The 24,537-nt window shown below is 36.7% G+C and overlaps 1 protein-coding gene across 2 annotated transcripts; it reads left to right on the top strand.

The window, feature by feature from the left end:
* Window positions 1–3,539: 3,539 nt before the first annotated feature.
* On the top strand, window positions 3,540–24,260 carry LOC146454703 (uncharacterized). Of its 2 annotated transcripts, XR_014859230.1 has the most exons (12): window positions 3,540–3,653; window positions 5,401–5,531; window positions 7,048–7,147; window positions 9,049–9,141; window positions 10,267–10,521; window positions 14,541–14,726; window positions 16,259–16,464; window positions 19,403–19,505; window positions 20,532–20,710; window positions 20,929–21,154; window positions 22,249–22,483; window positions 22,703–24,260. XR_014859230.1 is itself a non-coding variant. In XM_085095286.1 (11 exons), coding segments are annotated over exons 1-11 (1,548 nt in total). In that variant the 5' UTR covers window positions 3,540–3,652; the 3' UTR covers window positions 22,317–24,260. The 2 variants fall into 2 exon arrangements, 1 of the variants encoding a protein (XP_084951412.1); XM_085095286.1 differs by having other exon boundaries at window positions 22,249–24,260.
* The last annotated feature ends 277 nt before the right edge of the window (window positions 24,261–24,537 follow it).

Genomic DNA, 24,537 nt, shown 5'->3' on the forward strand with positions numbered 1-24,537 from the left:
CAGTGCACCAAAACAAGGTTTCATAGTGTTTATAGCTACATTTAGAGTGGATATTTTGGAAAATGGAGACAAAATCATTAAGCATTCATTGTGGTTGTTTAATTTAAACAGGTTTTCAAAAAAAAAAAGAGAGAGAGAGATCAGATGATTTATACTTGGTTAAAATTATGGCAGGTTTGGGTTGAAAAAGTTAAGAAGTGTATTACTTATTCCTATGGCAACACAAAAACCTGCAAGAATTTCATAACCTTTCTTTGGGTAAAATACTTAACAGCTGACAGCATGCTGCACGGCCTCCCAGTAGGCACTATGGTATATCTTGGAACTGTTCATATAGTTCAGGTCTCGGAGTGGTCTACAGCAGTAAAACATTGATCTCCTTTGACAAAACTATATTTCCCTGTTGTGTTTGGCATTATTTGTCCATTTTGAAAGCTAACCAAAATACATCCTGGCCTATTGGTTGGTGTCAGTGGTTATTGGGATACAGTAAATTGAAATGTTTTGTTACTTGTTCATGTTCCTTGCAAGATAGGCAAAGGTTTACTTGGCAAAATAAATCTATCCTGATTAAAGGGTAAAGTTTTTACTACATAGTTGTAGATTAGCTGTTACTTTTCAAACCTCAAAACTCAAACCTAAGTGCACTTGTTCAAAGCACGATTATAGCTTTTTTCCAGGATTAGCATATTTTTTAAATCATGATAGTAATAATAATAATAATTTTATAATGGCTTATAAATTTAACGTGTCAGGGACAGTTTCATAAAATCATTTTGGCTTTTATCTCAGAATGGAATTTTAGGTCGACAAACAAAAAACTTGATTATTTGAACAACTGAACCTTGGTTTGAAAAATGTAACATGTTTTGTTTGGGGTCCAAATCTAACAGAAAATACTACTGTTGTGAAATTTCTGAGTCCTCCTGCAATAAACTGAACATAAGATGTTTTGCGCAGAGATAGCTCGCAGGGTTACCGGTAAATAAATTATTTTATATCCTTGAAGAGTTAGGGTAAGAAAAGAAGATCACAGTAGAATCGGATTGTCCAGCTACATAAACAATGGCTTGGGAATAAATAGGACTAATGAAATTAAAAAGGGCTTACTTTTTTATTTATTATGAAATAATCCCTTTTTCCAATTGAAATTGGTAATTTAATCAAACTTGCAGGAATGTTAGTCGGTCAGTCACCCATCAACCTCAGACTTTGTTACACTTGTTCATTCTAAGTGACCCCATCTTGGTCAAATGAATTGGGCTTAATACGGAGATAAAATGTTGATGTGGAAAAAATGAATATGAGATCACTTAAAGCTATTGTTTCTATTTATACTGCGTTTGTGAAGTATTTTCCTAGGTCACAATACTTTGTAAATAAAAGAATGTTGAAGTTTGTATCAGTTGTTTTTACTTGAAGTCATAAATAACTGGCGACAGTATTTACATACAAAAGCCTAATATAATAGTCCAGTTCTGTTCCAACTACCAGCCCAGTGGAAAAATAAAGGAAGATCGTTTTTTTTTTTCTTTATGCCATTGTTTCTGTTATGTCATTGTGTTATGTCGTTCAAACTTGTGACATAAAACTTAGACATAAATTTTTATTTGCATTTGTGTGACTTCACCTTATGTCATTATGACACTAGTGTGAACCAGGCTTTACATTAGCCCGCTTGACAACGGACAGTTCTGTGACCCCAGTGACATGCTCTCATTCAATCTCGTACCCAGAGTCTTCAGGCTTTTTGGTCAGCGGGGCAACGCCGGGAAGACTCTGGGGACATCAAATTTTATTACCGCAGGATTTCTGCGGTAAAACAATAGAAACCGTTACGGAACAGCCAATCAAAAAAATTGAATTTTTTCGATGTCCCCAGAGTCTTCCCGGCGTTGCCCCGCTGACCAAAAAGCCTGAAGACTCTGGGTACGAGATTGGCTCTCATTCAAAGTAAACCTGCCTTATGTACACTGTACAAGTAAACCTGCACTTATGTACACTGTCCATGCACTGTATACAGCTATTTTAATAAACGTTGTCGGATTAAAAAAGCTAAAAGACAAGACCGCAATGTTTTGTGGGATTATTTTTTATGAATAATTTCATCAAAATCATCCCTGCACGTGCAGGTCATTGTACTGCTAATTACAACCTATTGTTTTCTCCAGGCATGACTGATTTTGATGAATTTATTCATAAAAATCCCACGTAAACTTTCGGTCTTGTCTTTTAGCTTTATGCTTTGAACCGACAACGTTAATTGAAATAGCTGTATAGTCTAATATTTATTCCGTCTGGCTGAACCACAAACTGAAAATGTCAGTGCATAGCAAAGGCACAATATTTTAAATGAATACTTTGTCAGTCATGTTTTGAGCACTGAGAGAAAATTCATTTTTAATTAGTGTGAGACCATTTGAATGAATTTGCAAAGTTTCAAGCTGTTTTACTGTCAAACAAATCAAATTTGAAAAACGCAAAATTTCCGTCTCTGAAAACAAGCCGTCCCAAGAATAACCCGACGAATTTTCTGGGAATGGATTCGTCGGTTCCTTTGATGCGGCATGATCCGAATGATCTGAGATCACAAATTCGTTTTTGGATTCTCCCAAAAAAACGCACCCCATCGGCCCTCGGCCCACGTTCGAAATTTTAAGGCTTTATGTTTTTAATTATTCCGGGGTGTACAAAAATGGTCAAATTTGGTCAACTTATGGAAAATTGAACCAATAAAGCAGAAGCAAAATTAAATAAAACTGAAGTAAAATTGGCGATGTATACTCGCCGACTTTGACACCAGTGTTCCCGTTTGTTCATATTTCACACACACTCGATTTTTCTTGGCTTATGCTTGTGATGAAGTGGAATCAATTCCTTCAGATTCCTTGAAATTTTCCCCAAAAAGGAGATGCGAAATGTGCTAACTTTAAAAAAAGTTAAAAGGAAAACGAAGGAAATACTGGAAAACAATCAGGTTATTTATATTCATTTGGCTATTTATGAATTGTGTACCCTGCGAGCAGAGGCCCTTCGATCTTCCTTGACAGGGCCTCTGCTCGCAGGGTGCTATTTTTATGTGTTGAAAGCCCAGAATACGGGAGAATAATATCGGGAAAACCTACGTTGTGTAAGCTACGTTTTGAAGTTTTTAAAACTGCAGTTCCGACCATAAATGACTCGCACACAAAGAAACAGCGAAATATTCTAATGAGCGCGTGGAATGTTGCGCGCCGGACGACTGGGGGCAAACAGCAAACAAACAGAGTCTATTTTTGGAATGGCGTTGTCACAACCCAATTTCGGAATTATTCCACGAAAACAGTTGGGAGAATTTTAATCGATCTTCGAGTAACAACAGATATTTCATCCGCAAATTAGGCCAGAAATATTAAAATATACTGACAAATATGCACAAAAAAAAAAGAATAAAAACTTCTTATGTGAATTTTGTATTCTCTTCTACACGGACGTGAAGTTTCACATAAACCTTTACTTTGTAGCTGTTATATTCTCCTAACAGTCGTCTAAAATGACGTTGAAAATAAGGGTTATTCCCCCGAATTGTCTCTATTGGATATATGAGATGCGACTTCAACAAGCTTCGGAGTAAGTTTTCCAGAGGCTAACGAAGAAGCACGAAGCCACGAAGAGTAAGTTTAAATGGATAACTCAGTTGAAATTATGTTTCTCTCTGTCATGGGTAATATTTGAGGAGGTTTATTTCAGCATACAAACTATGAAATGAGATTGCGTTCACTTCCGGGTTAACGCCGAGCTGTCGAGGTCTTTTGTGATCTCGCTTTTAATTTCTCTTTATGCAAGAAAAGAGATCGAACAAAATCGATAAATGCAGTACATTCGTGATGAGGATTTTCGTTTGCAATTAAGTAACACTGAATGTGAACAAATTGCGAAGCGCTTTCGATTTGAGATAGTACGGGTGAAAACTGCAGACCTTCGGGAATCAATAGCAGCGATCAAAGTTCAGCAGGCAGATTCAAGAAAAGGTTTTCCGGAAATCCAACACATTTGATCTCATGCACTTTCCTCACACTTGTTTCAATATATTCTGGGAATATTTTATAGTATACAAATGGATACGAACTCACAAAACAAACATATTAACCTAGGTCGGCTGAGGAAACAGTTTAATATCACGAGCTAGCTTCAAAGACGGCTCGAATGTGGCGGTACCTCAAATTTTCAAACTCGCTCGAAAGCATTTAAGCGTTTTATGGCGAGTTTCAAACAGATTGAACTCTCAAGAAGTAATTGAATGTTTTGGACGGCGTACAGATAAACCAAAATGACTGATTGATCGTCAAGTTTAACCATGACGTGACAATTATTTTTATCACCCGCTAATTATAATGATAGAGTCATTACGAACTATAGCTAGGTCACGCTACGTTTTGAAATAAACATATTTGGGCACGTTTAACGTACTGCAACCGGTATTGGCTTGGAAGAGAACAACTTACCCTTTTTGCACCATTTGACAACCAAACAAGTAGGGTGGGGTGGATGTTCCTCCTTCCCCAAAAACGGTAATTACCAGTATCAAGTCAGTCAGTCAGTCAGTAATTCAGTCACTCTTTTTATTCCTCTTTATAATTGGTCTATTTTTTGTGCATGCAACCTGCAAAACAGGGGACAATACATGAAGACTAGAAGTATCTATAAGCACTGCAAAATAATCTGTCTCCAGATCGGGGAGCCCTCAGTCAACTTAAAGAGACTCAGAGAATCCTGTGGGCAGGAATGTTGTGGGACTCTTATTGAGGAATTAAGGACGGTGCCTACTTTTGTTACTATGCATATGCACATCTTGAGATACTCGGGTTTCCTATGGGTGGTACCTACTAATACAGGGATATTTTTGTGCTGTTTAAAACTTTGTGGAAAAATCAGAACTTGGCAAGTGCTCTTAATTGGTATTCAAAAAGAAAATTGAGGGTAACCATGCATTTTTCAGAGATAATAAAGTTTAAAATTATTTGGAAAAAAAACTCCATACATTCCTTAATATTTGACAGCTTTTTAGAATTATTGTTGCTTAGTTATCTAAAAAAAATGCATGGTTAACCCCAATTTTCTTTAAATGGCTGCGATAGCCATTGCTAAGACCTACTTTTCCCGCATAGTGACAAACCGCGCAAAAATACTTCTGTATTAGTAGACACCATCCTTAATTCTAGCCAATTAAGCCCCTTCTATATCATATATCTTACTTAATCGTTTGACAAACCTGTATGACTCCAAAGAAACAAAAAAAAAGAAAGTAAGAAAGAAAGAAAGGAAGGAAGAACATAATCTAGCTACCTGCTGCCCACAATAAATTGTACATATATAGTCACATAAAGTTGTTGGTGCCTAACAATGATTTCTTTATTGCAGTGGATTCTCTGCCTGATGATAACCAAATGGTTTTCGTAGATGCCCCTGATGGAGAAGAAAGTATTGAGGTTGTTAACAGCTCTGTTGAAACAGAACCTAGTAATGAACCCGAGAGAAGGGACATTTTAGAGGTTGGTATCTTTAATTAGCATAATTGCCATTAGCAGAGCTAATCCGGCATATACATGAACAAATGCACCAGGATTTGAAGGTTGTTGACCCTTTAATAGCGAACCCTCTTTATGACAAGAATGCCACAGGGTTCTCAAACTTATGAACCTTGTTACTGTTGGACTTGACATTCTTTGACATTAGTAATATTATTTTTACGATGTTGGGACATTACCGGTATACATTTTAGCAACAGCTGGTGTAATAATAGCATTCATACTGAAGTCTTCATGCCAGCTAAAATGTGTAATACATGTACATGTGTTGCAGGTTAAAATGAATCCGGGTTAAAATGATTTCAACCTATGTTGATGTTTAAGGTTGGGTAATTTACATCTGGAACAAAGGAAAATACAAATCAACCTAGGTTGAAATCATTTTAACCTGAGATTCATTTTAGGTCATTTTAACCTACATTAACATGCACCAATCTTTGAAAGTAAAAATTAATATAATCTTGAGTTCCAGAGTGCCTGATCTATTTTGCCATCTCTTAGGTTAAAAAGTACAATTAATATGTGGGGTGAAATTCCCGAGGATGGGGGGAGGGGGTGTTGGGCTAATGTGATCTGGGGGGTGCAAAGGATTCAATATAGTTTGGGTTTAAAATTCATGTATTATAATTAATTAATGATGATGAAGTGAGATTAATAAATATGACAATCTTTATATAAGGTTACCAACTTCACAAATATTTAAGTGATTTAATTATGGAAAGGCCCACTTACTAAAGTGCAAATAAAAACAATGTTAAAATAAACAGAAAAAAGTCTATACCCACAAACAAGTTATTAAGATATAAAAAGGTTTCAGCTAGTTGGTATTTGTTTTAATTTAGTGGTGGCGGCCAGGCATAGGTTTTGTCGGAGGGTATTTAGATTATGGTCTACATGTATACTATTTTGTAACTTTTCCCACCCCATCCCCAAATATGGTACTTCAGTGCATATGGCATCTTCCCACCTTCATCAGGCCGGGAGTTTGATAAACACTTCTTAGCACTTTTCATAAAATTATATTCAAGATGAGTGACGTCTTCAAATGTAAGGGATGTATAAGCAAGCAGAAAATTGGCTTTTTCTTGATATATCAACTTGCCAGCCATTGTTTTGCTTACAGCATTTTATGAATATTCCATAAAACATCTGAACACAAAGCAGAGATTATTAAACGAAAAAATATGGATTAAAAGAACATTTATGTTTATTTGTGTATTATTTTATTTCATTTTTCTGTTAAATTTATACATCAATAAAGAATTAAGCTCCCAGAAAATTACCCAGCTTCTGGGCAATTGTTTTTGCTGGAGCAAACTATTTGTTTGGGGAAGAAAAAGATACTGTACCAGCTAAATTTGAACTTGACATCTTTATATATTTTAACAAACATTTATATAGTATAAATAATTTTAAATACATCAATATTATTGAGACAGCTAATGTAACATTAGTTATTTTTTAATTCTATATGTAACAGGCACAAGTATTGCCCAAAAACACTAAAGGAGAATTGTATTACAGCAATCAAGAAGGGCTTGATGTTAGCAAGAACAAAGTGCAGTCACGACCAAAAATTGGTAAGATTTTAATACTTTTGCAAGAGGCTATGGGTAGCTAATAAATATATAACTAAATTGTGCCATGTAAATATATAGGACATATATCTCCTGCATGTATTTCACTCAGAAATTCACTAAGTTAGTAAATCTGTAATTTCAGAGTTGCCCACTAATGCTAGGGGCCGGTATAGAATGGTTCCTTGAAAACTGATGCCAGGGGGGTCTCGGTAAATTTTCGGGGAGTCTTGAAATCTTGGTGTCTCAAACTAGAGCCTCGCAATTTCGAGTGTCCAGTCTTGGAATCTCATATTTTGGATTTTGAATCTCAGAGTCTCGCAAGCCATTAGTTGTTAAGTCTGAATGAATGTCATAAAACAACAACAAAACAAAGAATAGTGAAGAAAGCAGCTCAACATCGCAATCACGCAGGCTGTAAAACATGACTAAGCGCGCGGCTTGGAAAAAATTCTGCTTGTATATTGCCATAATATTATGACTCAAATTTCTGCAAGGCTGATTGGACTGCATGGAAAACTTAACACGACAGCACTGTTGTGTTAAGTTTTCTATGCAGTCCGATCAGCCTTGCAGAAATTTGAGTCATTTATATTTTTGGCTGATTAGATCTTTTACAGATTCTGTGTATACTCGCAGCATTTTCGTTGTGCGGTACCTTGCTTAATATTTGCATAATATTATGCCAAAAATAGCAAAGCTGATTTCACGCCGTCTTACGCTCAGAAATTTTGATTCACATTGTCTCGGACTCAGATTTGAAAAAAAAATTCAAGTCTCGACTCTGATTTTAAATTAGAGTCTCAGCGAGTCGACTCGAATTTTGCCATTCTATAGCTGTTTTAAAAGAGTGCTCCTCTCTTTGATAAAACCACACAATCTCGGCAAACACTTAGGTAAAACAGCAAATGGCTGGTCATGAATAAAACCTAAAGTATGTTAATGTACGTTAATTATAAATGTAAAACAACAGCAAATCGCACAGTGCAAAGCATGCATCACCTAACGCGACCAAAAGGTATGTGAAAACAAAAAAAAAAAAACAAGAAAAATTAGAGCTGAGAAAAGATTTTACAGCTAATATTTCCTTGATCCACAAAATTTCACTTTAATTTGCAAATTCAGTATGTCACAGTTCCCAAGTGCATAATTCTTTTGTCCGGGGGTCATTTTTTTTTCTTTCCTGTTTTTTTTAGGGGGGGGGGGGGGAGTCAGTGTTTGCAATCTTGGGGAAGGGGTGGGGGAGAGGAGTAGTTTAATGGGATTTCAGATCTCCTTAGGTTATAAGCATCTCTTATAGATATACTAGTCAAGGGTAAGTATTATATATATAAAAAATTGAGGAAATTTACCAACCCATCCCACTTAAAAGCAGTCCAAAAGAAAGAACAGAAAAAATAGGACGGTGCTACATGTACAACCTAGCTGTGGATTTAATTAGGTGTACTATGCAGCGTCATAGTTTATCAATTGACTTGGAACATATATACTGCCTTTATCAAGGGCAATCTAAATATTAATTACATGACTGTGCCGCTAATTATGGCGACCATGCAAAACATCCATACTTCAAATCATAGCATTAATATTGTACACTCAAGTTCATTGTGAGGTGGAATAAATTGTCTTCAGGGGGAGCTTGCTTATTGTAATATGAAATTTGAAATAAGCACTGTTTTTTGGAGAAAATACAGAAAAGCATCCTGTGCCACTTCATTTATTATTTGTCATAAGTAGTGTGAACATGCATTAACTGAGTCAACTCCTGTACATTTGTGAATGTGCCCCGGCGCGGCCCCCTGTTAACAGACTGTCGATAGATATGGACAGTAGCTCTGGTCAAGCATTCAGTTCAAATTTATTTAATTTTAAGAAATGACACTTATTGCTTTCATTTAATTCAGATGAAAAGATCAAGGGGCATATGACAACACTTGAAGAAATTCTTCACAATCCAGATTTTGTACCTTTTCATGCAACTGGAAAGGATGTCAATGGTATGTTTCCAAAGTCTAACGATAAAAGTTCAAGCTAGACTTGGTCCATTAGGCTTATATACACTTGTCGTTATAGACAAGTCATTTTCATGAGCCTCGACAGCTAGAGTTCAATAAACTGTATAACTTAAGCTGCAAGACACCTGCACCAAAGATTAACAACATTAGACAATCAAAATGACCAGCATACACTGCACGTGCACTGTCTAGCTTTGCTAATTAGCTAGGCTGTGCTATTTTTCAAACAGTGAACCAAAAAGTTGCTACAGCTGTCATTAATTAGAGTAGAATTGTTATTACAGTAAATAATTATTAATATCATGCTTCAGTTTTGCTTTATCTTTAGTTAACTCTCTGAGTAAGTAAGTAAGTTTAAGTAACTTTATTTCAACTCGGGTTGATGTGGCTGATAGGGCTCCTAGCAATACAGTCATGCTAATATGCCGAGAAAAATTTAAAAATGTAAAAAACAAAAACATACAGATCAATAATTAATGACTAACATTCTAACTATATCAATAAATTAACAATAAAGAGTCGTAATTTAAGTCTTAAGATTATTACTGTACATGTAGTGAATTGTAGAAATTTAAACTGCACATCACAAATTTAGCTCTCTGTACAGTATTCATAAATTTCTTAACGTACAGATTAAAAACGGGCACTCTAATGAGCTAGCTGTAAATATAAGAAAACAACTGAATAGTTTGCATCAAAAGAATTAAAGGGGCCAGGTCTGCACATGTGAGATGAATATAGTTTGTAACATAAAAACTGCAGTTGTATGGTTAATTAAATAGCACATTAAAATTATATGTATTGCTATTAAGTGTGCCTATTTTTATAAAAATTAATGGTCATTAATTTTATAGTTATTATATAAATACACGTCAATTGCCTGTTGCTTTGAAGTTAACAGCAATTACAATCCCAAAGAACAAGACTATACAACATGATTCTTTGTAAAAAACATTAAGACAATATATTTAAGTTTATTCCTAATTTAGTTACCACCTGCAGTTGACAAATACGAGTACACATATATTATAAACTTAAGTACATTTTATGAGTCACAACCGATTTAATTCCATCATAATCCTGCTGTACTATAATATTCTTCCACAGAGAAGCTCTTGACTGCTATTGAATATGCTTCAAAGAATGCAACCTCCCTCAATGCTGTGAATGACTTGCTGGGTTCCTGTTTAGTTGTGCTGCTAGAAGCTTGCCATGGAGTAGCAGATAAGTTTACACTGTCAGATGATGCAGTCACAGCCCTGGCAGAATTCAAGAGATGTGAAAGGGAAAGATATGACCTGTTGAAGAAGGTAGAAATGGACAGTGCTGAAGAGAAAAGAGAAGAAGGAAAAGGCTTACTCAGTAAGTAGCATCAAACACAAAATAATTCAATAATGACCCCATAACAAACCACTTTTATTTAACCCTTTTACTCCCATGGGAAATGTCGTATTTTTGTGAAACGGCAACTGTGAACCCCTACACCAACTGGAACACACCAATTAAAAGGTTTTATCTGGGGCATCATATAAATCATTCCAGCTAAGACAAAGGATGCTCCGTAAAAACTAAAATCTTACTTTAAGACGTTTTTTACACTTAATTCTGGTGCTGTGGTAAGACAGCGCGTAAATCTCATTTGAAGACGATTTATCTTAGGATAAGACGACTTTCTTCTTATTTATACGATGATGGCGTCTTAGATTAAGATGATTTTTTCTTAGATTCAAAGTGCTGTGGTAAGTCATATCTTCATCTTAACTCAAAATTTGAACAATCTTATTCTATATAGATGCTTTAGAATCTCAATTTAAGTTTCGAAGCAAGGAAGAAATCTTCAATCTAACTGCAACGGTCACTATTAAGCCTACATTCAAAAACAGGGAGCGTACGTTTAATACTGTTAAGCTTGAACATGATACATGCAGCAATGAAAACACAACAAATTTCAATCCATAGTACTTTATTAAAACCAAATCTGAAATGACACAACTTATACAAATCCGCTTACCGTAAATTCGCAGGAAAACAGAGGTCGGGCCGCGGCATTTTAAATACTGTTTTGTTGGTCTTAAAAGTCCCGTAAATTATAAACTTTGCATTGCAGATTGTCTGAATTGTCACTACACTCATTCCTTTGATCGGTGACGCAGCAGAATTGCAGAACTCATCTTGGTTTTCAAAAAACAGGCGGTTTAGAAAGCGACAGTAATTTCTTCATTCCATTTTTCATTCTGCTGAGTGTGCAGTGCATGCTGTTAAGTTCGTGTATAGTTACAACGTTTTAAGCCAAGGCTTTAGACCGTATTTGATGTCCAGATGTCTTCTTATTTGAATATTGAAGTTGTTGTCTCGAAATTCTTGTAAATTCTCCACTCTCCGCTGCTTGAAAAATATTAACGGCTTGTTTAAAGTCTGAACAAGGTGAGAGTTTGCGATGGATCAAAGCTTCAGACTCCAGCCCAGACTCCGTGTCTGCAGAGTTTGGATCAAAATCAACCAATCAGAAGAGAAGTCCTGTTCCCTTGTGGTCTGCATTTTTTTAATGATTCAATCAGGAAGGGCTTTCCAAAATTTGGATCCTTTTGTGTTGGAATTTTCTATTTCTTCCAAGTTAGCCTTTTTTTATTTATTTTTTTATTTTTTTACCGAGAACTAAAATGGTGAGAGTAGAGATCGGCGTATTAAATCGCCGATATCTGGCATGTCAGATATCGGCGATTAATTCGCCAAATGTGCCCGTTCCCGGGATTTTTTTACGCTCATCCGCTGCGAATTGCCAGTAAAGTCAATCAGTCAGGTTGGGCGGGTTTATCACATTAACAACGCCGCGATCGGCGAAAAAAAATCGCCAGGTGTGTCCGCATCAATCGGTGGCGAAAATCACTTGCGATTTTCGCTGGCGATCAAATTCGCTGCGATCGTCGTATAAAATGCCAGGTGTGTCGCCAGCTTAAGGCGTATTGCATCTTACGTAGGATGGCAGTATCTTATAGCCTGCTTAGGCGTCTTAAAATTTCCACAAGACCAAAAAACATCTTAAAATAAGGACCCCATCGACTCAGATTAATATAATTAAGACTGGTCTTTCTTAAAGTAAGATGCCTCAATGTTGATTAAGATAAGCGCTTCTCAAATGAAGACGATTTAAAGACAATATTTAAGACGATCTTTTACCTTATATACTAACTGAGACTCCGATAGTCTTCATTAAGATCTCCTGTGTTAAAATAAGATGATCACCGTCTCAATTTAATGTGGTGGTGGTCTTGCATAAGACGGGAAACGTAAGGTAAAATCTTAGTTTAAGATTTTAGTTTTTACGGAGTGTAACAGAAAAGAATGAAAAGTGTTTAAAACGAGAAAATATAAACCTTAAAATACATCTCACTTCTCGTATACACTGGGTATACCCCTAAACTATAGCTTAATTTGCAGATCTCAGCACATAGTTTCTTGTCAAATTAATGGTGACTTGGTCTTAAAAGTGTAAGAGGAAAAAGTTACAAAAAATGGAGGGGTGGTTAATCATGTCTTATGTAGGAGGTGGGTAAGCTTCCATTAATTATTATTATTGTGCAGATCTCTCCAAGATCTGTTTGGTGTCCAAATTTGATGCAAATTGACCCAATATTGGGCAAACAATGACTTTTTGTGCCATATGGCACTCTTGGGAGTGAGAGGGTTAATGTAATAAATTATGTTTCGCTGCTGATAATATTTTCTGCTGAAAACTCGGTTTATTCTTGCCTGAATTTCCAAGAGGAACTATTTGTGGTATCGAAACTGCTTTCCTCCATCTAATGACTTGAAACAACGAATGATAACTGTTTCCACTATAATAGTTGTTGTTTTAACAAACTTGCTTATATTAAATTTGTTAATCAACCCCACTAGGTGGGTTAAGTTTATCCTTTGGTTAGCAGTCTCATCATGCTTTCAGGAACAGGATCTAACCAAAGGAATTTCTTGATAATTTGGGAGTTAATCATGGATTAGTGCTATATAATCACCTTTTCGTGAAATGCAACCCAAACTTCAAATCCGGGTGTCTACAAACCGAAGATCGAAGACCAAAGACTACAAAACGAAGACCCTCGCTAAAACGTTTTATTTGACACGAAAACATTGAATTCAATGGGTCTTCGTTTTGTAGTTTTGCCCGCCTCAAACTACAAGACGAAGACCCTCGCTAAAACGCTTTATTTTACGCTAAAACATTGAATTCAATGGGGTCTTCGTTTAGTAGTTTTGCCCCCCTCAAACTACAAAATGAAGACCCTCGCTAAAACGCTTTATTTGACCATAAAAACATGCGTGGAATTTCCTCCACGGTATTTAATTGTGATAAACAAGTCTATCACTCACGTAAATTCCGGCTTAATTATCCGGAAAAAAAATGCAAGAACGTGATCGAATAAAGCGTTTTAGAGAGGCTAGGGTCTTCGTTTTGTAGTTTGAGGCGGCAAAAACTACAAAACGAAGACCCCATTGAATTTAATGTTTTCGTGTCAAATAAAGCGTTTTAGCGAGGGTCTTCGTTTTGTAGTCTTCGGTCTTCGGTCTTTGGTCTTCGGTCTTTGGTTTGTAGACACCCCTTCAAATCCCCCTCAGTATCACAAAATGTCACATGGCTGAAGTTGAATGTGAAAGAAATTAACAGACATTTAATCCTATCACAGCATTCTGTAAAAGATTGTTAAAGTAGTTTTCTGCCAATTAAAAACCTAATTTATTTATACAGCCTTTTTGATTCCTACCAAAGAGCCATTCCACGCCGCTTTATCAGCTCTACTGACCACTCAAAAACTGTCCCAGGCCAAATGAATGCAAATTAATTGATTATCAGCCAAACCCTGATATTTGACAAAGATTTTTATTGTTCATTTTCCCTTAAATTAGTTATAAAATAATGTGGTTTGAATTTGCTTATTAAAATCTCTGTTAATAAATGATCATGTTTAATCCCAGTCCTAATTAGGTTCCAGAGCGAGTGTAATATAATTTACAAATTTGTGACAAAATGTTTTGCTGCAATATTAAAGGTTTTATCAGTCCCACATGATATTTATACTTTTTTATTAAGTGTGTTATTTTTGTGAAAGTTTGTGTTTCCTTTAATTGATGACCTTAAGTGGTTACAATAACTGCCTCAATTAATGAATGAGTCATTCCTTCATTGTCATAATTATCTATTAAATTGTGAGCTTGGTAAAATCTTTTGGGAGTTACTGTGGAAGACATACAAAAGTCAGTGAATTTTTAGAACTTATTCTGCTTTGGAATAAATTCATGAGTCAGTATAACATCTATAACCATGCAGTAATGAGATATATGCCCCAGTGGACAGCTCTACTGCTAATCTGAAATGAAATCTACAGACAAAGCCATTACAAGCGGAGAGCAAGATGTCACAAGGGTGCTGGATCGACAGAAGATGCTAGAAGAAGCACAAACCTTACAAAAATTTATCAAAAAAAGAGAAGAACTTGATCAAGATATCACAAGGGAAATTGAGGAGCTGAACATGATGAGTGAGAACTGTGAGGGTGACATAAGCACTATAGGTACGACATATTGGCACGCATTGCTGTTAGTCTCTTTTTGTTTTATTGGATTTAGAATTTATCCTTAGTTAGAAATCATCAGATACATGCTCAGGCTGAGTGCTCACAAAATAGTAATTAATATTTCTTTTTTTTTTTTTTTTTGGGGGGGGGGGTCTTCATTTGTTCATTTAATTATTTGTTGTTCTCTAAATTAAATACTCACTGTCTCAAAGGTTTTTTGATAGCTAGTGGACTGTGTGAACATTTAAACTTCATAACCAAACAATTCAAATATTTGATAAGCATTGTTAAAAATCCCGGGGATGCACAATCTGCGAACCAGCGAGGCATGCAAGGCATATGAGGCAGATGTGTGAGGCTCCCAAGTTAGCCTAAAAATACACTCCAGTTATCCTAAAAAGCACTCCAGTTAGACTAAATAGCACTCCGGTTAGCTTAAATAGCTCCCCGGTTAGCTTAAATAGCTCTCCGGTTAGCATTTATATTGGGGGTTGTTCATGCCTAGCATGCCTTGCATGTTTTGTTCATGCCTCACACGTCTGCCTTGCATGCCTCACTGGCTCGTATGTTGTATACACTCAAAATCCCAACTGGCAGGAAGTAGACCAGCTGGCTATTTACCAAAAAACAACTCCAGCAAGCAGCCAGAGCAGACCTTAACCCAGGACCCCTGGATTACAAGTCCATGAAGTATTGACGGCTATAAACTGCTCAGCCACACAAATTTAAATTAAAAAGAGAACTTGTGTAACCATGCTATTTTATTTAACAATTAGACGGCGAGCTCGAGGTTTCTATCGGCTGATAGTTGGCGAGGGGCAAAGCCCCAAGCCAACTATCAAAGGCGATAGAAACCGAGAGCATACCTCAGTGATCAATCTGTGAAGCAAAAATATATTTTTATTTCATAAATTTTGATATATTTGTGCAATGATGCATGCTAAATCGCGCGCCCTCTGAAAAACTGCCGTCTATCGATTGATAGACGGCACCTGTGTAGCCAATCAGATTGCGCGTTACGCGATAGTGGGTCACTGAGGTATGCTAATATATAACAGACCGAACTTATACTTAAACCACAGAAATAATACAGTGCAATTAATACATTGTTAAATTACTGTTGTGAGAAACTGGTCACTTACAAATTGTGAGCCAATCACATGTAATGGGACACCATCTACTCCACATGTATGGGTGTTGTATGGAAATCTCATGGACCCCAACTTCATGACAGCATTGTCACGCATCGATCACATGAACACTGAAAGGTCTAGTCAAAGCGCAATTGTTGCGTTATCTTTCCGATGAACCCCGACCGTGAACTCATTGTGTTTAGTAAGGTTTGTTTGAGGATTTTGAAACTCGTTGGGACACTGACTAGGCCATAATATTGGTGTCATAAACTTCAGGTTCAAATTCTCTACACTCAGGTGTAATGTGGTGAGAAAATACGTTTTTAAATTCTCAACTTAATTCATTGTCATGGATTAATTGCCATGTAGAAACTGACTGTTTTTTCACAATTCAAGGGAAAAGCCTGGAAACCCTCAGCCAGTCTGCCAAGATGGCCTTTAAGAAATACACAGAGAAAGACAAAAGCCTCTGCAAAGAATTACAAGAGAATAGGGTTGAACAAGACAAGTTACAGCAGCGTCTAAATGAGCTCAAAGAACATGAACGGAAGTTGGAAGAAGAGAGACAAAATAGAAGTGACACCCAGCAAACCGCTGAAATGGTGAGAATATCAATACACAGTGGCCCCATAAATCTAGCCATTAACATTGTATCTACATTAACTGATATAATAATTATATCAGTAAATGATACAATGTTTAATAATTATTATAACATAGCCTGCAGATATAGCTAAAATTTTTTGAAAAACTTAACTTGGCAAATCTGATGCATATAATGAACTTGTACACAATTTTTTCTACTGTAATTGTCAACATAACTTGTCATGAGAGAAGAGCATTAAGAGTCACACATGAATGATTTAAATAATTCCTTGCGGGGTCCGAGCGTAGTGAGGGTAATAAATTTGTCAGGCCACGCCGGCCCGAGCGGAGCTAAGCCGCGCGAATTTGAGCGAAAAATAATGTTGCCTAGCAACGGTGAAAAAACAAAGTACGAATGACGTCAGACAAAAGAAAGGTTGCTAGGCGGCAACAGGTTGGCAGACAGGCTGACGTCAACAGTTTGCTGGAGCAAAATTTGCATACAGCGGGAAAGTTTGCGTGCCCGATCAAATTTCAACTGCAATGTTCATCAATATTCACTGGATACAGAACTATCTCTGCAGAATCTTTTCCCTTTCTTCTAGAAATCTTTTTTGTGAAAGATTGCATTGACGAAATTACACGTTTTGTGGCCGCGGTAAAATAATTTTCCATGGGAAATAAATTCATCGAACACGACAGCACTGCACGCCCGTTGTACATTTTGTCGCGTCAGATATAGATTTGGATCTTGTGTCTTATAGGGGGCCTCGATCGATAGTAACGGTCGATATGTCGGTCGACTCACGGTCGACTGACGGTCGATATCTCGGTCAAGCCTCGGTCGCTACTCGGTCGATAATTGGGGATGACTCGGTCGATGTTGTGCCGCTATGGCGGTCGTCATATCGACCGAGGTGGCTGTCGGCCGATATAGATAGCAATACACCAACACTTCACCGACACATCACCGATACTTCATCGATATTTCACCGCTTACTGGCCGATAGTATCTGCTGATATATCGGTCAATATTCTATCAATATGTTTTTCGACACTTCGTCCTTATCTCGATCGACATTCGTGTACATAGCGCACCGCTATATCGGTCGTCATATCAGTTGATGGCCAATATAAAAACGACCGATAGTCGGTCGATAGTCTGTTGTTATCTCATTTTATTCTTGCACTATTGCATCATTTTACCATATTAGGTCAAGAGAACGCGCAAAAATATGCCAGCGTATTACACTGTAGTGTCCCGGTTTAACCGGCTTAGAACAAAGCAAAATCCTCGTTCCTTTTTCGTGTCGACCAAGTATTGGCCGATGCATCGACCGATACTTGACCGACGGTTCACCGATATATTGCCGACACACTGCCGATGCTATCGCGACCGACTGTCGGTCGATCTCTCGACCGAAAGTGATCCAATGATCGGTCGATACATCGCCTATATAGTGGCCGATGCTCGATCGATACTCGCCCGCTACTCGACCGACAATCGACCGATACTCGGTGGATATATCAACCGAGATATCAACGGTCAGTCGACCGTGACTCGACCGACATACCGACCGTTACCATCGATCGAGGCCCCCTATAAGACACAAGATCCATAGATTTCAACCGCAAACTAGCCTGTGGAACTACGAAAAGACCATGCTCATTAAAATAGTTGCTATATGTTCAGAAACCTTTTAACCTCCTTATTTGATGCTACAATACGAGTAAAGAGGGCTTTCCACCCAGCCCCAGCTTCACGGGGTTTTGCTAGTTACGTCACATCGTCACGTATTTCTAGTTATTAATTAAGGGTGGTGTCTATTAATACAGAGGTATTTTTGCGCAGCTGATATATGACTATGCAGGAAAAGTAGATCTTAGCAAGCTAAGGACTATTGAAATCCATAAAGACAATTGGGGGTATAACCATGCATTTTTCAGAGATAATAATTATAAGCAACAATAAAATAAAGAAAAATTAAAAGTAATGCTGTTTGACGTTTCGATGTTACACCATTATCATGAATGAAGAAAACGTTTGATGTCAGGGTTGCTAAAAGGAGTTGAGTTTGAATAAATGAAATCTCATTTGATGGCAACCCTGACATCAAACGTTTTCTTCATTCTTGATAATGGTGTTTGAAACATCGAAACGTCCAACAGTGTTACTTTTAATTTTCTTATAAAATGCTTTAACAAGCAATTGACCAATAAAATAAAGAACAATGATTATTATTCTAAAAAGCAGTAAAACACAAAGCAATTAATGTGTAGCTGACAAGTCACACACATTATGCGTGAGTCTCATGCCTGCGGACTAAAGATATCGATCTCACGCATCAAGGACAATTTCTCACACCTGACTCACAAATCCGGACGAGCTGTTCTTTAACATGTGATTAATAACAAAAATTCAAATTCAATTTACCCAAAAAAGGCGCCAAATGTTGACTTTGTGTCCTAACTGTATCACAACACGCTAAAATTTTCACAAAAGCTTTCAAAAGTCTACAATCTGTTTGAATCGGAAGTGTTCAAAGGTCGTCGGAACATTTTCGGCAACATTCAGAAGACTTCAGAAAATCATCGGAAATCTTCGGAAGTGGCTGGAATGTTTTCAGAAATCCTGGTCATGACAAGACGAAAATCTCACGTATTTGACTCAGAAAAAGTTGGCAGGTAGATTAATGTATGGCGTTTTCCCCCAAATTGAAGCTTTCTTATCTCTGAAAATTGCATGGTTACCCCAAATTTTCTTTTTGGATACCAAGAGCACTTGCTAAGTTCTGCTTTCTCCGCATAGTTTTAAACCACGCAAAAATATTCCTGTATCAGTAGGCACCACCCATAGGAAACCCATGCAAGTATCTCAAGATGCGAAGAAGGTATGCGCAGTAACAAAAGTAGGCACCATCCTTAACATCTATTTGTTTAATGTTTTACAATCAGACTGAAAAGAGAGCCAGACAGGAGCTAGAGAAGTGGCGTCAACAAATACAGGAATTACATGACAAGTGTTGGGCTGCACTGTATGTAATGGAGGCATTTAAAGGTAACTGATCAGCCATGACTTTCTAACAAACACTGTCTTGCTCTTGGTGATAAAGAGAGATAGTTCCTATTAAAAGAAACTGTACATGTGGCGCTGCAATGCTGAGTTAAGTGAATACTGGTAAAAAATGTTTGATTTTATCAACTGAGTTGACAAGTTTCAAAGGAAAATTGGACACCATAAAGAAATACAAAAGCTGACTGTTCTAAAGTGTTAACCCTTTGTCAGCATTCGCTTGAAACCTCAGCTTTTGCATGTCTTAACAGCGGCAAATTTACCTTAAGTTATTAACCCAAACATTTTGACTTCCTCTTCTTGATTTGTCTCAGCTTACATGCACATTTGTCTCATACGCAGAATCCAGCTGACAGGCTCTAATTGGCCAACAGTTGGTCGTCTGGAAACTCTTAATTGGGTATTCCAATAATTATTTTTTCACCACAGAAATCCTGCAGCAAAAAAAATGCATTAAAAAGGCAGAGCCGTTAACAAAGTAACATATTATGTAAGCTCAGTTTCATACCCAGCTTCCTGAACATAGTCCTCAGAGTCTTGAGGATTTGGGTATGAAATTGAGCTAACTTATACATTTAATATAATACAAATTTTGCTTGAAATTTGATTTGATTCCATGCATACTAATTTTCCATGTTCATAAAAACAAAGCTAGAACTTGAATGTTTTTTATGAAATTCTATCTTTTGAATGAAACTTTTATTGAATAATAAGATTAAAATTAAGTTAATTTAATTGAAAATTAATCAATACATTTAATTACAAATATTGATATTGAGAGGTTTGTACTAACTTAAGTTTTACATGGTAATTAAACATAGTTGTAAATTAAATACAAATTGTCAACAGAATAATAGCTTATTATAACTTAATGTTGTACTTTCTTTAATTCTAGCCCAGTGCATTCTTTTAACAGATGGCTCAGTACTTTTCAGTGTTTTTCAGCCTTCTGGTCTATTTTGCCCTCCTAATCCCGCTGTTACATTTAACTGTCTGTGTTTGTTGGCTTAGATGGGTCCAGTAAATTGTTGGAAGCTTCCATTGAAAGCAAAAGGAAGGAGGAAAAGGATCTTCATGAGCTAGACATCATGGCTCACCGACGACTACGAGATGCAACAGCAGCAGCTGCTGTGGAGTGCAAGCAACACATGGAGGACTGTGAAGAAAACCTAAAATATCTGAAGAAACAGGTGTGACATTAACCTTGCAAAAATAATTATACCTGGTTGACTCATTTATAAATCACCTTGAAAAAGTACAAACAAGAAACTTTAAAAACCATGAAATTAAACCATAACACACATTGATTCTTTGAATCCATATATCCTTGTTATTAATTGCCATTTTGTTTTCTTTTTGTGTGGTTGTGTGGCAAATACATAAAAATTGAAAAATCTCTGTACTTCAGATAACAAGTCTGAAAGAGGAGAAAAAATCCAAGGCCAGAAGTGGTTTGAAAGTTGTTGTTGGTGAGATCATGGAGAAGTTGAAGAAGTACCAGGAATCATACGACAAGGACAAACAAACCAAAGCAGAAAATGAACAGGGGTTTGAACTTTATAAGAAGAAGATGGAGGACTTGGATGAAAGATTAAATCAACTTGGAGAAATTGTGGAGGCCTTTGATGATATTTGTAAGTATTGTTTTTTTTAAACATAATTTAACCAATTAACTGTATTCCTTTAATGGTTATTTTACCTGTAAAATATAGTTAACTAATGGGAGCTTAACACAACCTTTGTCCTTAGTGCATATCAGCGACTTCATTGCCACTAAAATATCTATTACACTCATCTCGCACAAACAGGGACCTTGCGTGACATTACTCATTATATAGCTGCCTTGTTCTGCATAGCAGAACATAAACTGACCTTTTAATGTCTTTGAACAGTACTTCATTACAACTGGACATTGTTAGTAAAGGTAATCGATACCAAGGTATGCTTATATCCATTAGGTCCGAATTAGGTCCGAATTGCGTGCCTCATTGTTTGCCTTGCGAGCACACGTTGCACAATAAGTTTTATCAAGTTTACTTCGCCTTAGTGCTGTATTTTGTCCCACCACTCCCTTTCCCCCTATTTCAACAAAGCTGGACTACTGGCTTGGGTGCACACCTGCCACTTCCCTTGCATGTTGCAGGCTGGGTGGGGCTCTCGCCCCACCTTAGCTTTCACTTACACCCGGGTGGGGACGCACCTCACTCGCTGGCTCATCCATACTTTGCAGGGTGTGCCGCTGCCACCCTTGTTACGTTACTTATCATTGCTAGGGTGTGTTGCTGCCACCCTTGTTGCCTTACTTGTTATTGCTAGGGTGTGTCGCTGCCACCCTTATTGCCTCCATTTGCAGGGTGTGTTGCTGCCACCCTCCATTTATGCTAGGGAGCACCCAATGTCTTTAGTCCCATTTACTGCCAAAGATTGTGTTGTGTGTATTTATAACTACTATGTTTAGCGACAAGTTGTTAATTCATTAATATTCCTTTTATAATAATTAATATTGTATTTTTAAACTGTTAAAAGCTGGCATTTTCTGATAAGTTGAATGTTTGAAGTTTGTATAAAAAATTGTAGCTTCTTCAACGGTAAATTGAACCATGCAGTTGATAAAGTTAAAACTCTCTGTATCTGAGTGTGTTAAAATACACTAGTTAAAAATCAATACATTTGAATAAAAAAACCTTCATTAACCAAAGCTAACAAACTGTTGTTTCAATATTGACAGATCACCGAGTGCAGCGGGAAGTGAATACAATTTGGGAAGGAGAGGGGCACTCGTCACTGGAAGACTGAGTGCAGGATCAAACAACCCACACTGGAGTGTAAATCAATAAAATAAGTGTTGTTTAGCATTATTCGTTTGCACTGAAAGTCAACAAGGCAGTAACAAAAAGTTACTTTTAATTGTTTTACTATGTGTAATAAACACGACTTGGTATAAACATCACAAAACTTTAGTTGTCACCTCTTGTTCTGCGTCCCATACTGAAACATTGTTGCAAGAATGTTTTTGGCGTGCTTTTGTTTTCTCTCACTTTAGTCAAAATGTCTTTTGACTTCACAGCAACTAATCAGAACAGTTCATGTCACCATGAACCAGTTATATTACCAAATATTAAAAGTAATTAATTCACATTTTGCAGACTGTGAGGCTCAACTTGATTTTCAAGAGTGGATAGTTATAGACTGCAGTGTAGAGCTGAGGTGACTAATATTGCTTGTAGAATAGTATACCTGCCAACTCTGGCGCATTATGCGTGAGTCTAACGTCTGTGGACTTAAGACATCGATCTCACGCATCGAGGACAATTTCTCACACCTGACTCACAAATCCGGATGAGCTGTTCTAAAAGCAATTTCATTTCATTTCAGATTTGTTATGTATTATATTTCTTTGCTCTTTATAACAATCACAAAAGCTTTCAAATGCCTACAATCTGTTTGAAACGTATTAACGTGTTCGAAGGTCATCGGAATATCTTCAGACATTTTCGGCAACATTCGTAAGTCTGCGGAAAATCTTCGGAAGTGGCGCGGACATTCTCGTTTATTTTAAACACAGTCACATCACTGTTTTCTGTTTTTTTTTTGGGGGGGGGGGTATCCGTGCAGTGTGTATACTCAAGGTAAATACTAATATTATTGCAGGGCTGACAGCATATTAACTGTCTTTAAGGGCAAAACATACACTGGGTTTTCGTTTTGCTCAAAAGTGTGTCAATTTTTGTATTTTTTCCTCCTGGTTTACACTTAGTTTTTCAGAAAAATGAGGCCAAATGTAACAATAGATTGCTTTGGAGCAAAACAAACACAGAGCAATGTTCTTGATTAAATTGGAGGCCATGCAAAAATTCCAGCACTTTTGAGAGAACAAAAAATCAACTTGAATTTTTTTTGTTTCTCTTTTACTTTTATTTTTATTTTATTACTTCTTTCATTGGTGTTTATTAATTTTCATACCACAATTCTGTGGACAATTTACTTGAAAAGATTAAAAGATATAAATACAAAATAAACAGGAAAGGCATACAAACAGTTTACTACTGAATACACCTTCAACTAAATAAATATATACAATATCGACTTGAAATTTGACATAAGACAGTTATCCTCTCAGCCCTTCAATATTATTATAATTAATAATAATAAGTACACAATTTAAGGGCAGTACAGCAACACAGAGTTACTTCAGTGAGTAGAACAGACATTTTGATGATTTTCATGTGGAAATACAGTATATTGAGATATATGCAACAGCTGACAACAGTGCTAGTAATGTTAATGCTTGTAATAAAGTGTACATTACCATTGCTTAAAGCATGGAAATACGTACAGTGGAAACCAGTAATATGGCCATGATGTGATGGTATTATTCACAGGTTGGTGATTATGAGGGGGTGCAAAAGCTGCATAATTTCTGGTAAAAAAAAAAATGATCAGACAACAACATTGCATTGAAATGCTGGAAACATATATTAAATAAATTGTATGATTTTATTAATAACTACATGGGTTTCCACTCCATAAAAAGTAATTTTCTGTGAATAAGCTAGGCAACAGGGCAAGGGTGACAAACTGAATTAATTATTAACCATTGTTTAATAGAACATCATACAGTCTCTTTTTGTGCACATTTTGAAGATTTTTATGTAATTTGGCTATAGCTACTGTATGTTTACTTTAGTTTAACTTGTGTCTTAAAAAATAAATATCCTCAAATTTGTCACTTGCACTTAATTAAGCATATTTTCCAGTGGGTGTGCTCTCTCAGGTTTTAACCCAGTGAAGACCTCTCTGTTGTATGGAACACTGTCTGAAAAAAATCTCTATTTCAACTGTATCACCCTGTGACTACCAAAACCCATTATAAGATGGTTTATTTACAGTAATCAAGAAAACATTTTCCATACAGGAACAAGGCGCTTTGGAAGCGTATACTTGGGCGTCCTTGTATTAAGAGTATCTGAGCATGCACGTTCAGTCTTTGATGACAGGTGCACGATAAAAGACTCGC

The sequence above is a fragment of the Pavona decussata genome, unplaced genomic scaffold, assembly GCF_977016875.1.
Source record: "Pavona decussata unplaced genomic scaffold, jaPavDecu1.1 SCAFFOLD_300, whole genome shotgun sequence".
NCBI lineage: Eukaryota > Metazoa > Cnidaria > Anthozoa > Scleractinia > Agariciidae > Pavona > Pavona decussata.